The 18,146-nt window shown below is 41.1% G+C and overlaps 1 protein-coding gene across 1 annotated transcript in view; it reads left to right on the top strand.

The window, feature by feature from the left end:
• The window catches only part of LOC311245121 (uncharacterized protein), a 226,948-nt gene that overhangs the window by 185,556 nt on the left and 23,246 nt on the right, over window positions 1–18,146 (top strand). Inside the window, exons 31-34 of the mRNA XM_084334913.1 lie at window positions 648–718; window positions 7,983–8,018; window positions 10,594–10,789; window positions 14,992–17,898. Of these exons, the coding sequence (XP_084191039.1) occupies window positions 648–718; window positions 7,983–8,018; window positions 10,594–10,789; window positions 14,992–17,898 (3,210 nt within the window). The remainder of the gene's footprint in view (window positions 1–647; window positions 719–7,982; window positions 8,019–10,593; window positions 10,790–14,991; window positions 17,899–18,146) is intronic.

The raw sequence follows: 18,146 nt of genomic DNA on the forward strand, positions 1-18,146 counted from the left end.
TACTCATATGCACCACGGTATAAAACGGAAATGTATCCATGAAAAAATTCTCTGTTTTTTTGTATGTTGACCGGAAGAAACTATTAGATCCATAGCTATAATATTTAATATAGTTTTAGCACTACAAACACCGGCATCTACCCCCATTGCATTACAGCTCTGGCACAAACGGCCATACGCCCACAGCGACCTCCGGCGGTCAATGTGTTAACAGTAGCTACTAGCTAGCATTAGCTGCAACATTTTGTAGCCGACAATGCTTTGCATTGTGGTGCAGATTAGGAGGACTAAATGACATCAAACATGTAGCCATACTTAATGCAGGTCCCCTATAGTTTAAGAGAAGGCTAAGATGGAGCTGTGCAAGCTAACTCATGTGTTATGAGGATACAATAATAACTGAAATAGAGTTTAGACTGACATGGGAGTGAGTAGATAATGGGAGAGGTTTCATTTTAAAATTAACTCCCACTTTAAGCAGAATACATGGCAACTGTTGATTTACTTGCTTCATGGATGTTGATTTAAAAATAATTATAAAAAAAAGTTTAATAAATAATAATAATAATAATAACAATAACAATAATAACAATAACAATAACAATAATAATAATAATAATAATAATAAATGTTTCATTCCATTTCAGGTCTACTTTGAGATGAACAATGTTGCTGATGTTACTGAGCTGATTGACCGAGTCAACTCGGATGTGAAGAGGTTGGTGTCTGTGTGTCTGTGTCTCGGTCTGTCTATATACTGTACCTTTCTGTCTGTCTCTATATACCTTTCTGTCTATATACCCTTCTGTCTGTCTGTCTGTCTGTCTGTCTGTCTGTCTGTCTGTCTGTCTGTCTGTCTGTCTGTCTGTCTGTCTATATACCTTTCTGTCTGTGTCTGCCTATATACCCTTCTGTCTGTCTATATACCTTTCTGTCTGTCTGTCTATATACCTTTCTGTCTGTGTCTGTCTATATACCTTTCTGTCTGTCTATATATCTGTCTGCCTTTATACCTTTCTGTCTGTTTATATGCATTTCTGTCTATATCTGTCTGCCTATATACCTTTCTGTCTGTCAATATATATGTCTGCCTGTCTGTCTGCATATATGTGACCAGGCACAGATAATAGGGTATTGTTAAGCAAGCTTCACATTTCTTTTTTTACTTTATATAAAAGTACAGGTTCTTACCTTCAAAATAAGCCATTACTTGTACAAATCTGGCAGATACTTTTCAATCTGTCATACTTTTCAAAAAGATGCATGCAAAACTACAAATACCCCCTGTCCTTTGTCACCTAACCCCTCCCCCATTTAACACATTTTCCAGGTGAGAGGCATTCACTGGTAAGGGGTAGGTGCGCAAAAGTTACCATAGCTCAGCTTATGTACACTGCCTATGTATTCGGGAGACTCGGGTCCATAAAAACCTGATTATGATAATGTCTCTACCACAACCACAGCCTGAGCTGTGAGTGAATTACGCGAAGGGGAGCATTATGGCAGAAGACTTATTTTAGTTAGGCGCGGGCGGAAGTGGCAATTTTCAAAATAAAATAATAATTTTCTCCCATCCCAATTTCTCACATTACATTCACCCTGAATGTTGAAAAGTTAACTTCATTCAAGCAAGGCATTGCAACCGGAGTAATCTAAAAACTCTGCCTCCAACCTGCTGCTTCATGAGAGCAATGGCGCCATCGTCTGTAAAAATCAGGTGACTGCAAGTTCTGCAACCAGTGGATGTCCCTCATCCTTGACATAAATCATTTGATGTATAATTAAATCAAAGGAAATGCGTTTGTATGACAATAAATAAATGAATGATGATATGCAATTTAAAACCAAAACGAAGGCCTCAGTATGAGTTTTTAAGATGTGAACATGGTCATGTTTGGTGAATAAAAAAAAGAAAGTAAAAAGAAAAAAAGAAAACATCCCTAGTAGCCTTCTTCTTCTTTCGTGTAACGTCAGAGGTCCAACTCCGTATCTTGTAGCCATGCCCTTAACTCTGGTCCCACATCAAAGAGGCTGGCTTCCGAGGGTGGTTTGTATAGGGGGCAGATGGTCAGGATGTGGTCAACAGTCTGCTCAGGGTCTCCACACTCACATGCAGCGCTGTCTGCCAGGCCCCACTTCTTTAATGATGCTTTAAAGCGACCAACCCCAGATCTTAAACGGTTCAGCAGAACCCATTGCCGGCGTGGAAGATCGTCTCCTGTGGCGCCATCTCCTGGATCCCAGATGTGGTGGTGGATACGGGTTGGCCCAGCACTCTCCCACTCTCTCTTCCAGGCTGCCGCCAGCCATCCATTTCTGGATAGGTCCTCAGTGGTGGAACGGAGCATCTCTTGTGCCACCTTGTTGTAGGGGTGGCGGGACTTGAGTCTGCTCATAGGTGCTGTTGTTGTTGTGGTGTTGTGTAGGATGTGCCAGTCATGCTTCACTGCCTTCCTTGCTAGGGCGAGAGTGGCAGCCTCTCGTCGTAGGCCAGCTGGTGCGATTCCTGCAAGGACTGGCAGCAGGAAGACGGGTGTAGCCTTCAGGCATCCAGTGATGATCCGGAGGGCGTTGTTAGTAGCCGCATCAACTTTTTTAACGTGCAGGCTTCTGCTCCAGACAATCTCGGACAATCTAACAATAATTTTGTTTTGCAAATAAGGCGACATATGCGACCGCGTCCAGCGATTAATGCCACATGTCTCCATTTAAATTGTCCAGATGTTTACAGATTGTGAAAGTACAGAATGTAAGCTTTCAAATGATGTGTCACAAGTTGAAATCTGAGAATGTTTGAAGAAGGTGTGCTCATTTGAATCTTGTAGTATTTTCTTGACAGTCTTTTTTCTAGAAGAGAGAAGCAGAGAAAACGGCTCTCAAAGGGAGGCCAGATTTTAACACTTGTGCCGGTTTGGGCTGGGCGTTAACAATACCCCCCTACAACCAGCCCAGCAACTCCCCTCACATTAGCAAATAGCATTAACATAAGTATTTTATTTTATACGTGTTTGTCCGCCAATAGTTGAACGCTAACCACATATACGTTATTTGATCGTTATTTCTTTTATTCGCTATTTCCATTCGTTATCCATCCAGGCAGCCTGTTTTACCATAGGGAATGAGTCTGAGATCGCAAAAGTCCAATACCGCCGCTTGGTGGTATGCAGCCGATGTTGCACTCCCTTTGAGATTCTGTGGATGGAGCTGTGAGTCGATGAAATTCCTCCGGGCTGACTTTTCTAGTAACCTGGATCAAGGGCTTCACCCGAGCGCATTGAATAGTTTTCGGGACCCCCGATTCATTATGCTGTTGTGGGTTATGTCGTGAGCCAAATGGACATACGATCTATCAGATGGCAATCAAATAATTGGAATATTCTTTTTGGAATCCCACCGGCCACAGGTAAGAGCAATTTAACATCAATTTCAGCTTGATTGTCCCTTGTTTTCATAGCCATCGCCCTGATTAGCGTATGGGGTTGTACTAACGAATGCCGTTATTGACAATCAATTAATCAGAGACGACCCCCCCTCCCCCCTTTCATGCATTCATGATGGAACATAATACTGATCATATGCATTTGAATTTTTAAGTATAGCGTGTGTAGCGACGAAATGCCAATGGATTTAATATAATACATGTATCGGGCTATTACTAGCCTCCCAGGAATTACCCTAAACCGCTCTAAAACCATACTTATATTCACCACGGTATAAAGCGGGAATGTATGGATGGAAAAATTATTTATTTTTCACATCGTGAACGATAGATACTTTTTTTTAAAACTTTGACCATTCCGCTGGTTCTTTTTGCGTTTATCGCTTTTTCTCTGGTCAAGTGTGACCGACAGAAACAGGTTGAATGGGGGTACAGATGGGGGAAAGACACTCTGAGAAAGTTACGGCTTTGTCCGGGAGTCGAACTTGCTACCCCAGATCCGTGACGAGCACGGTTGTCCCCGACGCCGAAATAGCGTTCGAGGTACGCGGTGAGCTACTGGAGCTCCCCCAACGAACGATAGATACTTGATGCCAAATGGGCCATAGTATTGCAGCCATAGCTATAATATAGAATATAGTTATAGCCCTGAAAACAAGGTGACCGACTCCATTGGTTTAATGCGTGGCAGTACATAGCCATATCCCGTTCCCAGCGTGGCAGAGAAAGAGTTAAGCCCTAGCCATATTTTCTGAAAATCCGCCTAAAAATACATACCGAAGTAAATGGAAGATTGCTCCACTTCTACAAGGTCCATTTGCATGTTATTGGTATCTAGGGACATAGATGGTGTCTGTTACTAGGCAGAGTAAATTGTAATGAACCAAAGGAGAATATCAATTTTCTTTTCTTTTTTTATTTGACCGTGAATAACACCATGCAAAAAATTGCCACTGAGCTCATTCAGCACCTACTTGAGATCACGTGTACAAATAATCTAAGCAAACTAATAAAGTTAACTGGTTCTGCGCCAAAAACGAGTTTACTCGTTATTGCCCGCCAATCTAATAACGCCAACAACGAGTAAACTTGTTTTTCTGATATTTCTTTTATTCGCTATTGGCATTCATAATTCATCCAGGAAGGCTCCGGGAGCCAGCTGGACCATGTCTGATATTGCAACGCCTCAATACCGCCGCCTGGTGGATTTCGGGCGAGTTACACTCCACTCTAAACCGGAAGTGGCGCTCTGTGCATCGGGGAAAAAGCTCCGCCAGAGATATCTTGTAACGTGGATCAATATACACACCTCGAGTGCATGGGATTGCTTTCGAGACGCAAGAATCAATGCTTTCGGCGTTTATTGCATCATACAAACGGAAAAAGGATCTAGCAGATCAACATCAAATAATTGGAAAGAAAATTCTCCAGACGCTTTGGCCAGAGGTAAGAGGAATCTAACGTTATTTCCAGCTCGATTGTCCATTTATTTCATTGCAATCCATCTGATCAACGTATGGTGTCTTACTAAAGAAAGCCGTTACTGACAATCAAGGAATCATAAACGACCCCCCCCCCCTTTCCTTCACGCATGATGGAGCATAATGTATAGCGATCATATGCATTTGAAATGTTTAATATAGCGTGTATAGGGGCGAAACGGCAATCAATAATGTATAATACGCGTCTGGGCCTATAAGGCGCGTTCTAGGAATTACTGCTATACAGTCTAAAAACACTTATATTCTCGAAGGTACTAACACGACAATGTATGAATGGAAAAATATAACGTTCCCAACATCCGGAACGATAGATACCCGATGTTGAATGGGCCATAGTAATGTCGATATAGCTATAATATTTAAAAAGTTATAGCCCTGCAAAGAAGGTGAGCCACTCCATAGGGTTACAGCTAGGGATGCTTGATATTGGCTTTTTTACCTATACCGATATTGTCCAACTCTTAATTTCCGATACCGATATCAACCGGTACCAATATATGCAGGGTTTCAGGTAATTAACATTACATATCTCTTGTCGTGTAATTAACACAACATTATACATACTTTGACAATAAATAAAATAATAATTTGTTCTTACTTGCTTGCCTGGGTAAATAAAGGTTAAATAAATGTAAAAAAAATAATAATAATAATAATTTGAATACCAATATTTTCCGATATCACATTTTTATGCCAATATCGGCAGATAATATCGGAAATCCCTAGTTACAGCACTGGCAGAGAGTGGTATGAGATGGGCAAACTGCGTGGCAGACAATGTGTTAACTGGAGGTTTTGTAGATACAGTACTGAATTCTGCCATCCGGACACATGCAATTTGAAATATGATTATAGAATATCAGGCCTATAAATTACCTTATTATGGCCAAGTCACACATGGATCAGGCCAAATCTCTCCTTTCCAATGGCAGAGTTCAATCTGGATTTAGTTTCACCAGGCGCCCCTGACAGTGCAGCAAAAACCGTGAATGAAATCTACTGTAAGTACAGTTACTTTTCTATAAATATACATGTAAATTTCTCCGCCATTTTTCATCAGATTGCAACGCCGTTTTTTGCTAGCCGTTTACAGAAAGGTAGAGAAACAAACTGCATTCTGTTTTATGGCAATAACGTTCAGGTTTGTGGGATATGATCCCGAAAAATAAGAGAAAGAAAAAAGTCACGCTAGAAGTCAGATGATTGACGTGAGCTGGGAAGTGTAGTTTTTTTTCTTCGAAAGCCCTGGGTCTCTTCTCTCAAAAGACTACACTCAAGTTAGGTTGCGCAAAATCCTTGTCTTTTTCCGACTCGATGCCTGAGGTTTCTATAAACTCATATTTCACTAAAAACACTTTAAAATCATTGGTAAACAAACGTAGTGCTGAAAATATACACTTTCACTGCTGTTTCGACTGGGTTAGGGTCTTTACTCTTGGCTACATTTGGGGAAAAAACATTCAACATTCATACATTCTGTAGAGATGGATTTATGGCGTGATATCAATATCGGACCGCTCGGGCTTAAGAGGTTAATATCTTTAGAAACGTTTGTGTAAAATTGTATCTCTCTGTCAAAATTGAAAGTGTATATCTCTGTAGCATAAAGACAGTGGGCATCAGGCATATAATAAAGACTTTGCTCCCCTTCGCGTAATTCACTCACAGCTCGGGCTGTCGTTGTGGTAGAGACATGATCATAACCAGGTTTTTGTGCACATGAGTCTCCCGAACACGGAAAACCAAGCACAGAGTCGATCAGAGCTTCCTACACTTTGGTAACTTTCGCGCACCGCATAATACCTCCGGGAATCCGCGGAGGCATGACACATTCACAGGTAAGGATAGGTGCGGAAAAGTGACCATATCTCAGCGTAGGAAGCTCTGATCGACTCTGGCTTGGTTTTACTTGTTCTGGAGACTCATGTGCATAAAAACATGATTGGGCATGTTAATAATTATAGTCACCAAGCCCATTCATATAATCGACTGTATGCAAAGCATCTGTACACATCCTGGTGTGTGAAGTATCACCTCTAGGTAGTGAATAGAGTCATCGAATGTAGTGTGGGAATCTTTTTCATTCCTGATGTGAACTTCACTGTTCCACCTCCAGTGTGTATGTTATGGTTCACTGTTCCACCTCCAGTGTGTATGTTATGGTTCACTGTTCCACCTCCAGTGTGTATGTTATGGTTCACTGTTCCACCTCCAGTGTGTATGTTATGGTTCACTGTTCCACCTCCAGTGTGTATGTTATGGTTCACTGTTCCACCTCCAGTGTGTATGTAATGGTTCACTGTTCCATCTCCAGTGTGTATGTAATGGTTCACTGTTCCATCTCCAGTGTGTATGTTATGGTTCACTGTTCCACCTCCAGTGTGTATGTTATGGTTCACTGTTCCACCTCTAGTGTGTATGTAATGGTTCACTGTTCCACCTCCAGTGTGTATGTTATGGTGCACTGTTCATTCACTGTTCCACCTCCAGTGTGTATGTTATGGTTCACTGTTCCACCTCCAGTGTGTATATGGTGCACTGTTCATTCACTGTTCCACCTCCAGTGTGTATGTTATGGTGCACTGTTCATTCACAATGTTATGGTGCACACTTGTGTAGGTAAATGTGATATTATATTAGTAATCTAGTAATCTGTTAATAAGGCTATAATACAGTGAACACTTCATGTTTTGTGTCCTAGACTGCACACGTCTGTTATAAGCCTAACCCTTACCTTTTCCTTAAGCTGGCTAGAGATGTCACCCTACCTTAAAATAGAGATAACTTGCTTAAATACAGCGAATATATGGTGGTTGATATCCTAATCTGTTTAAATATTTTGCCAATAACTAAATGTGCACTGACGATGATCCTTGCATGGCTGTGTTTTCCTCTCAGATTTACTGGCGTGGAATGTCGCCAGTTCCCGGAAAATGTGTAGAATCACTGTTTTGTCAGATTTACAGCAGCAGGTACCCTGATAGATGGATGGAAGAAAAGAAAATAATTTCTATCTAATGAACTTATTTTATCCCCCTCAGATTGTACCTTCTGCCGCCAATCGGAGAATTCCGAGGGTAAGAATGACTTATTTGGAGAATGATCTTGGTTGATATTAACTTAGATTAACTGGTGGATTAATTGGTTGCTTGGTAACTGCTTAATGGTGATGAATACAGAGAGGGAAGAAACATGTTATTCACCAAATACTATGAATGTACTGTAATCTGCCAGTGATGCAAACACATAGTGGCACCTTGAGAAGCAGTGAAGACGAGACCTCACACATGGCTCACAGGGACAACATGATCATGTGAGCCAGATGAGCTCAGTGGTACACTAGTTGAAGAAACATGGCTTGGCTTCAAAACCAAATTCTCATCAATACTAAACAACATGGCCCCCCTGAGAACAACCAGGGTTAAAAATTGCGCTGAGCCATGGATGCATCCGGACATACTGACCGTTATGAAAACCAGAGACAAAAAATGCTCTGAACTTCATAAAAGTCAGTCAAAGCTCGCCAAAAGCTTCAACAGTGATCTCTAAGCCCACGTGGTTAAACTCAGACAACAAGGAAACAGGCTAAGAAACTATGTAAATACCATGATCAAATCAGCAAAAAAAAATGTGTCAATGATAAAACTGAGGAAAACAAAAACAAACCCTGAGCTTTGGAAATTACTCAACAACCAACTAGGCTGCAGTAAGAAACTGAAAACCAGATTTACAAACATCAACATTAACCCATTCTCTGCCACCACTTTGACCATCCTAAACCATCCTCTGCCAGCGCTATATCTATGGAGATGTTCACCTTCTTTGCAGGGCTATAACTTTTTAAATTGTATTGCTAAATTGACATTACTATGGCCCATTCAACATCAATTATCCATCGTTCAGGATGTAGGAACGTTTTACTTTTTCATTCACACATTCATACTAAAATACCGTCTAGTATAAATGTTTTTATCGTTTTCTGCAGTATTTCATAGAACGTGAGATATAGGCATAAATGCATATATTAGATTATCAAATGCAGTTTGATACCGATCCATGCTATATTAAAAATGTCAACTGTACATGGTCCTAAACGTCATGACTGATCATCTGCGGGTGAACAGAGGGGGGGGGGTCTTTATAATTCAATGACCGACGTAAAATTATTTATGTAGTATGGGTGATATATTGATCAGAGCAGTTTGTATCGAAAATGATAAAGAAAAACGCTGAAACTCACGTCAGTCTCCTCGTAGTGTTGGGCGATGAGAGTGGAGCAAACCGATCCCAATTATGTGATGTTGATCGATGCGATCCATTTCCGGTTTGTATATTACTAATACACGTCCAAATCATGTTGATTATTGAGTTATGGCAAAGATCCATATCCGCGGTGTCTGTATTGAGCCCCGGGACGATAAACGAGTGGCCGGACGAAATTAGGGGACGGACCGAGCTCCAACGGGCACTTCCGGTTTGGCAACTCGCCGATCGGCCACAAGGTGGCAGTATTGAAGCGTTGCAGAGTTGTGCTGACTCAGACAGCATCAGCCAAGATTCCGTGGGTGAAATATGAATACCATGACGAAAATATGAAATATTGATCTCAAACACGACTTACGGCGTGATTGGCAGACAACGCATGGCGGAGAAACCCGCCTTAACACGTGATTGGCGGAGAATGAGTTAAGACAGACGACACTCTCATCACATACAAGCTGGAGGTGGCCAATCACTTAAACATAATTCTTTACAAACATAGTCACAACACTGGTTAATAAACTACCCTCCCACTCTGGGCATTTTGGTGTAGAACATATCCTAGCTTTCTACAAAAACGTAGGGGTTCGCAAAGATTATTTCAAACTTGAATTTTTTTTATTTTACCTTTTTTATTTTACCAGGTAGTCACTTGAGATCAAAGATCTCTTTTTCGAGCAAGACCTGGACAATATCCCCTCCAAATTTCTCAGAGACTCAGCAGCCACCATCACCCCAATCATCACCCACATAATAAACCTCTCCATAAAACAGGGACACTTCCCCAACGATTTTAAAATTGTGACCCCCCCTGCACACAAAAGGCAGCAAATTAGACCCAGGCAACTACCGCCCTGTTTCTATTCTTACCTCCATCTTGAAAGTTATGGAAACATTTTTCTACGAACAAGTCGAAAAGTACCTTGCGGGGAAAAAAAGCAAATCTATGAATTCCAATCTGGCTTCAGAACATCCCACTCCACTGACTCATGCCTTCTCTATTTGAACGACCACATCAAACACGAGGTGGATGTGGGCAAATACTGCGGCATGGTCATGCTGGACCGCCAAAAGGCTTTCGACACTGTCAATCACTCCATTCTGATTGATAAGCTAAAAGCAATTGGTTTTGATAGTTCATCAGTGAGCTGCATGCAATCCTACCTGGAGGGGAGAGAACAGATGGTGGAGGTGAACGGTACACTGCCCCCCCCTCCCAGTGAGCTGTGGTGTATACTAATATTTGCAACTTCTTCTAACCTATCAAGTGCATGAGAATGGATGTGCTATCATTTCTGTTTTTAATTTTGAGTTAATTGAATTGAAAATGAATTGGTCCCAAACATGGCACATTCCAAAACGACAACTTGTGATTCTCGCGTGTCATTTCAGCGTAAATGCAATAAGAAGAAGTGCGTCTGCAGCGGAACCTGTGTACGAGATACCTCCTCAAAACTCATCCTCACTGACGTTGTACAACACGCTGAAGTCTCGTATGGAACTGGCCAAATCCCTCACCTTCACTGCTGGCGGCAGCTCGGGGAGAGGCCCTGACGTGCCAGAGGCTAAGTCCTGCACAGGGGAGGAGGTTTGTACCATTTCTTCTGCACCCTCTTCAACCAAACAGATTGGCAGTACGACCTCCGTTCAAAGCATAAAAAAGTACCCCCCCCCCCCCTTTCATGCATTCATGATGAAACATAATACCTATTATATACATTTGTTTTGGAAATAGTAGCGTGTCCAGGCAGCGTCTATATTTTCCACAACAAATGTGTGTTTCCGCGTTCGAGTTTTGCATTCTGATTGGCCAGGTCATGTGACATGTGCGCCAATCGTGGGACGGCAAGTTCTGCGCCTATTTCCGGGTCGAACAGCCTGCAAACTACCTAACGCCTAGTGTATCACTGTTTAAGCTTAGGCGACTCTTTCGCAGTTGGTTAACACTATGGTCGCCAAAAACGCCTTACCACGTCATTCCCCGCCATGCTCATTCTGCCAAAGACGCCGTACCACGTCTTTGATATCAATATTTCAAAAATCTGTGATCGCAATCATATTTCTCCCCCGGAGACTTGAGATCTACTGTTGATCCCCTCTCAACGGTTCAAGAGCGCCATCTGGTGGCGGATCGGCGGATCGCTCAAACCGGAAACAGGAAATGGAAGCTGGTGCTCATTCCAATTCGGTCCGATCACTCGCTAATAGTCCCAGGACTCGAGCTAGACACAATGAATAGCAATCCGTTACCAATAACTCGAGAAACAACATGATTTGGACGTATATACTATTATACAACCTGGAGATGGATCGCATATTTCTACATCCCATAATAGGAATATTTCTGCTCCACGCTCATCGCCCAACAGCCCGAGGAAGCTACGGTTAGTTTCAGCGTTATTTTTTAACGTGTTCGATACTAACTGCTCTAATGATCATATCACCCACACTAGATTAATCATCTAACGTTGGCCACGGAATTATAAACAACCCCCCCCCATCCGGTCAACATCAGATGATAAGTAGTAACTTCTAGAAGCACGTCCATTTGAAATTTTTTATCTCGCGCCGATTGCTATCAAACTGTATACAATCATCAATATAATGCATTTAGGGCTATAAATCACGTTCTGGAGAAAGCTGCAGAAAACGATAAAAACATACTTATACTTTAGACCGTATTTTAGTATGAATATGTGAATGAAAAAGTATAACGTTGCTACACCCTGAACAATAGATACTTGATGTTGAATGGGCCATAGTAATGTCAATTTAGCAATACAATTTAAAAAGTTATAGCCCTGCAAAGAAGGGGAACTTCTCCATAGACAAATAGAGCTGGCGTGGGATGGTTTATTAAGAATATAAGCCTGGCGACCAAAGTGTTAAGGTTTTCTGTAGTAGTTGGTAGTCCAGAAGTAGTAATTCCAAAAAAAATTGTATGGCTGATGTATTTGAAATAATTTAAAGTCTGCCATGTACTTCGGCGCACTCCTGACATATCGGCATGTAACTCGAGAACCACTGAACGAATGTTGTCGCCTGAAGCGGCAATCGACAGGCAACAAATAGGGCTTTAATTCGATCTATATATTATATTTTAAAATATGCATACCCGAGACGCTAGAGGTCGCCAAAGTTGCGTGTCGCACTGGTGGGAAAATCGTCCTCAAGAGGGGCCGGGTCGTTGCACGTTAAGAGGTACATTCTGCTGCTTGGACTCATTGCATCCAGACTTTAGTGATTGTTGTACTGTAGATGAGTAAAATTTTATTGCACTGCACTATTTTACTCTTTCTATTTTATGCTAATGTTTGTAAATTAAGCTACTTTATTGCACTGCTTTTATTCTGTCTATTTTTTTTTGTATTTAATTTTTTTATAATTTTTTAAACAAACATGACAACACAAGATTAGATATACAAGCATTAATTAACAGTGCACATCCAATGAAATCACCATTTAGATAAATGTCTTATACAACATATACCCCTAATACCTGCTATCTAATACCCTACACACATTATGCTCTTGCTCGCACCCCCATTGGATAATCCATCCATTATCATTCGCTCCTAACCAGACACTACCATTATATGCTAGCTTTTATTCTCTCCACCACTTCTAACCACATCGTCATTTTGGATTCATTGAGACCCAAAATTCTTGCTGTAGATATTTCTAGATAAATCACATCGAGATATGTAAGAATCCAGACCTTCCGGCACATTTTTTCCGGTTGAAACCATCGTGATGCTATCAGCTTTTTAGCCGCTGTGATACCAGATAAAACCAATCTCTTTAGCTGTATAGGTACTGCACACTCAAAAACATCATTCAGCAGTAATACAGAGGGGTGTACAGGTATATTCAGAGTTAAGAGATTTGATAATTGCTGGGTCACTTCTGTCTATTTTATATTTATTTTATGTCTACTTTATGCATTGCTTTTATTTCGTCTGAAACCTGCTAATAGTCTTTTATATATATTAATGTCAAATTTATCATAATAGATTTTTTTTATAGATTTTAATTATAAAACTTGGGAATACATGGCAGAAAATGTGTTTCTATTAAAGTGTATACATGGGGTTCGCAGACCTACATTTGAATCAATATTGGCCATAGAAGGTAGTGTGATCAGTACTACTAATTCTCTGCTCATTTTATGCCTGTCTATTTTGTGTCTACATCATTGTTGTGAAGCACTTTGGGCTGCATTTCTTGTATGAAAGGTGCTACAAATACAGTTTATTATTACTATTATTATTATTGGGTTACATACTGGACACTTAGCCTCCAATATATTCCAGGTGGCGCTAGAATCAGCTGACTGTGTGAGCCGACACCTCCTAATGGATGCTTACATGTACGCCATTTTGAAGCGTTGGAATTTTTCTGAACGACACTTCCCAAAGGTCTCTATGGGGCTTCAAGCTAATTACTTCTGTATTAGGGCTGGGTGATTCTTGATCAAATGTGAATCACGATTTTTCTCTCTAAGAATTGAGATCACGATTCTTATTCTTTCAATAAAATCATTTAAAAAGTAAAGAAAAAAATATAATAATTTAATAACTTTATTTTGTATATAAAGAAATCGTCATAACTTAGAAATGAGATTGCATAGGTCTATGAATCGAGATCGCAATTTCTTTTCGATGAATTGCCCAGCCCTATTCTGTATGAATTATTTTTATCTCTTATTACTCGGGATAATAAACCACAACTTAACGTTATTGACATATTGGAGCGCAGTTAGTTTCTCTTCCCTACATGTAGCATGTAGCAACAATCAGAATTGAAATTAGTTTTAAAATGGCGGCACTCTGGCCAGAATAATAAACCTACTGTATACATACAGTAGATTTCATTATCTGTTCTTATGCACGCCTGGTGATACTAAATCCAAATTGAACTCTGGAATTTGAAAGACAAGCTTTGGCACACCCATAAATGTGCGAATTGGCTATAATAAGGTAATTTATAAGCCTGCTATTCTATATTCTATAATAATATTTCTTGGTCCGGATGGGAGAATTCAGTACTGTATCTACAAAACCTTCTGTTTAATCATCTTCCCTTTATTCATTTCCTTAGATCTTTTGTACACGTGATCCCAAGAAGGTACTGAACAAGATCAGTGGCAGTTTTTCATGTCTGGTCATTTTTAGCATGGTGTTATTCACTGTCAAAGATGCAAAGAAAAATCATAATTAATATTCTCCTTTTGTTTCATCACAATTTAAGCAAGCCTAGTAATAGACACAATATTTCTGACACTGTGAATACATTCACTGAGGTCCATAGATGTCCCTAGATACCAAGAACATGCAAATGGACCTTGTAGAAGTGGAGCAATATTCCATTTACTTAGGTATGTATTTTAGGCGGATTTTCAGAAAATAGGGCTCCGGGCTTAAGAGGTTAATATAGCAAGAGGGGTGATCTGAAGTCTAACGAAAATACTACTAATAAATAAAAGTATGATCAGTTTAACCAGTTAAGGTATATATACATAAGATTAATATATTTCAGAGTTTTTGCTTTACATTGCATTGCTTTACAGAGAGTTAAGGATACAAGAGCATCATCTCAGCCACATTACCTAACTCCCTTTATATTTACTTCGTACCTCATTAAAACCTCATGATGAAGAATCAAATCATTTTCATGTTACCTGCACAACACAGAAATGTTCTCTTCCCTGTTCTTACCTCTTACAACACTGTTGTTAATGTTAATTGTTCAACAGGTTATAATCAATTATAATATCTTCTCCCCACCCAGAGCCAGTTTTTCGCAACAGGTAATTGCGCAGAGGACGACCCCCCTGAAGCTTACACATTCGATCGGGAAGAGTGTTCTACTTCTTCATCAGTTACCAAACAAAGCTTGAAGGAATCGCCAAAGCAGGCCCACAAAACCGGATCGTCATCGTCCTCATCCTCCAAAAAAGTAGAATCAAGTAAAGACTCTCCTTCAGTCTCCAAGCACTCGTCTGAAAGCATCCCATCTACAACCACCTCCTCCTCATCCTCCTCTACTGTCACTAGTTCTTCCTCCTCCTCTTCTTCTGCTCCCCCCATTGAAAAGCCATCCTCCACTGCTCAGAAAAAACAACAAAAGAAGAAAAAAAAGAAAAAAAAAGAGGAGTCTGGCCACAAGGTGTCAGCAGAAGCTGCTGCAGTGAACACTGCAGAGTCCGAAGCAGAAATGGAAACATCAATCACACAGGTGCCAGAGAAGGAGGGGGTAGAGGGAACAAATCAAGCCCAGAGAGACTCACCTCCACAAAAGAAGGACGCCCAGAGTGGTGCCTCTCCCTCACTTGATCCTGGTGCTACAGAAGACAACCTCAAGACAGACATCAAGAAAACTACAGAAGACTGCGATGAAAAACCTGAAGATCACCTGGACCAAGATGATGGTGAAGTGCTTGAAATACCCAGTATTCAGTTTGTTGAAAAAGAGGATAGTCGGATAAAAGATGATACATATCAAATAGTTGACTCTGTTGAAGACCAGACAGCTACAGAGGAATGTGAGGAAAGAAAGAATGAAAAAACTGTGAAAAAAGACTACAAAGTAATAAAGAAGAGTGACATCACTACCAGGACGTCCAGATATCAAATGAAAGCAACACCTGAGAGAGACGATAAAACATCTAAAGAAGAGAACAACCTGAAAGCAAATAGTGACACCATGACAAAAGCGTATGAAAAAGAGGTAGATGAACCAGCATTTGAGATTGTGGATTTGGTGGAGGATGAGCCAAATAACGACAATCTCACCACTGCAGAAGAGGCACAAAATAAGAAAATAACACCCAAGAAACATGATAGAGCGGCGAAAAGAGAGAATACGAGTCGGACAAGGAAAGGCAACAAGCCTATCAAAGACTCTGAAGGAGGAAGTCGGGAAAGGACACAGAGGAAAGAGGAGAGAATGACTAGACCAGTAAGGACGACGAGAGCATCCAAAAAACAGGAAGAAGAAGCTTCTTCTCAGGTAGTAGATTGTGTTGATGACCAGCCAACCACGGAACACCCTGAGAGGGCAAAGAAGAACACCACCACAAATACATATGATAGAATGTCTGGAAAAAAGGAGAAACCAACAAGTAAGAGTAAGGAAGCATCCAAAACGGACGAAGAAGAGGAAGCTATGTATGAGATAGTGGATTCTGTGGAGGATGAACCAGTAGAAGACAATCTGACCACCACAGAGGGGTCTGATAGAGGAAAGAAAGAAAGCACAAGTACAAAAGAAGATAGTACAGCTAAAAAAGTTGAGAAACCATCAAAGAAGAGTGACACTCCTGTTAAAGATTCTGAGACTGGAAAAGTTGAAAGAACATCAAGGAAAGTGGAGAGAACAGGTAAAAAAATGGCAACAAGGAGCAGCACCATTATTGAAGCACCTACAAAAGAGGAGGAGAAGGCAGATGCATATCAGATTGTAGATTTGTTGGAGGATGAAACAATTTACCATGATTTGACCACTACAAAAAAGAGAGAAAAGAAAGAAAGGGCACCTCAGGAAGAGGATGAAGCTGCTATAAAAGAGGACAAACCACCAATGAAGAGTGACACTCCTGTCAGGGATTCTGAGTCAGGAAAAAGAGAAAGAATTCCTCGAAAGGAAGACGGAACTGCCGAAAGAGATGACAAACCAACGAGAAAGAGCAGAACCAAGACAGAAGCATATGAAGAAGTGGAGGATTCATATCAGATTGTAGATTCTGTGGAGGATGAGCCAATTGATTCTCCAACCCTGGCAGAAGCATCTGATGAACAAAAGAAGGATGGAGTGCTTAGTGAAGAAAGTAGAACTGATGAATCCGAGGAAGAGGAGGCTATCTATCAGATAGTGGAGTCTCTCGAGGAAGAACAAGTTGAAGATGATGTGATGACCAGAGAAGGGTCTGATGGAGGAAAGAAAGAGAGAACAGTTAAGAAAGACGATAAAACATTTAAAAAACATGAGAAATCAGCCAAGCGTTTTGACATCACTACAGGAGCCTCTGACGATGAAGACAAAGACCCAACAGCCAAGAGTGGTGACAAACCTTCCACAAAGGAAGACACACCAATGGAGAAGAGCGATACCTGTGTTGAAGAGTCCAAACACTGGGAGAAAGATGATATGACTAAGCAGGAGGATAAAATGGCCAAAGGAGAGGAAAACCAGACAACAATGAATGAGGTGAGCGAGGAAGAGGAAGATTACCCAGATGACACAGAGGAGGAGGAAGAGCTCAGAAAGAGACGAGCTGCTGTGAAAGAGAAATGTCTGACACAGGAGCGAGAGAAGGAGAGGGGGAAGAAAATAATCAAGGAGAGGGAAGAGCAGGAGAAGGAGCAGAGGAGTGGCAGCTATAGCAGCAACAGCAGTAGCCATAGAGGAGGAGGAGGGAGGAGGAGAGGGAAGGAGAGAGCGAGAGACAAAGAAGAGGTGGATCCGGAGGGACTGGTGACTCTGGATGAGGTGGGAGCAGACCAGCCTGGTGGAGAGGTGGTTGAAGGAGGAGTGGAGAGGAGTGGAAGGATGGATGGAGGGGTGATGGAGGGAGATCTTCAGGTACTGATCACCCTGGATGAGATTGTAGAGGAGGAGGGAGGGACAGGACCGAGCACCATGGAGCCACTCCCACCCAGCCAGGAGGGCGAATCAGGCGCTACCTTCAACCCTGAGGTCAGGAAGTACTTCTGTTATCTCACTGGTTTAATTAATTTTATTTCATTTCTTTACTTCAGAATAAAAAATGTATCTTTAGTTTGAAGGTAGCGTGGCTGTGTCTTTAGTTTGAAGGTAGCGTGAATGTATCTTTAGTTTGAAGGTAGCGTGGATGTATCTTTAGTTTGAAGACAGCGTGGATGTGTCTTTAGTTTGAAGACATCGTGTATGTATCTTTAGTTTGAAGGTAGCGTGGATGTGTCTTT

The sequence above is a fragment of the Notolepis coatsorum genome, assembly GCF_963971535.1.
Source record: "Notolepis coatsorum genome assembly, chromosome: 1".
Classification (NCBI taxonomy): Eukaryota; Metazoa; Chordata; class Actinopteri; order Aulopiformes; family Paralepididae; genus Notolepis; species Notolepis coatsorum.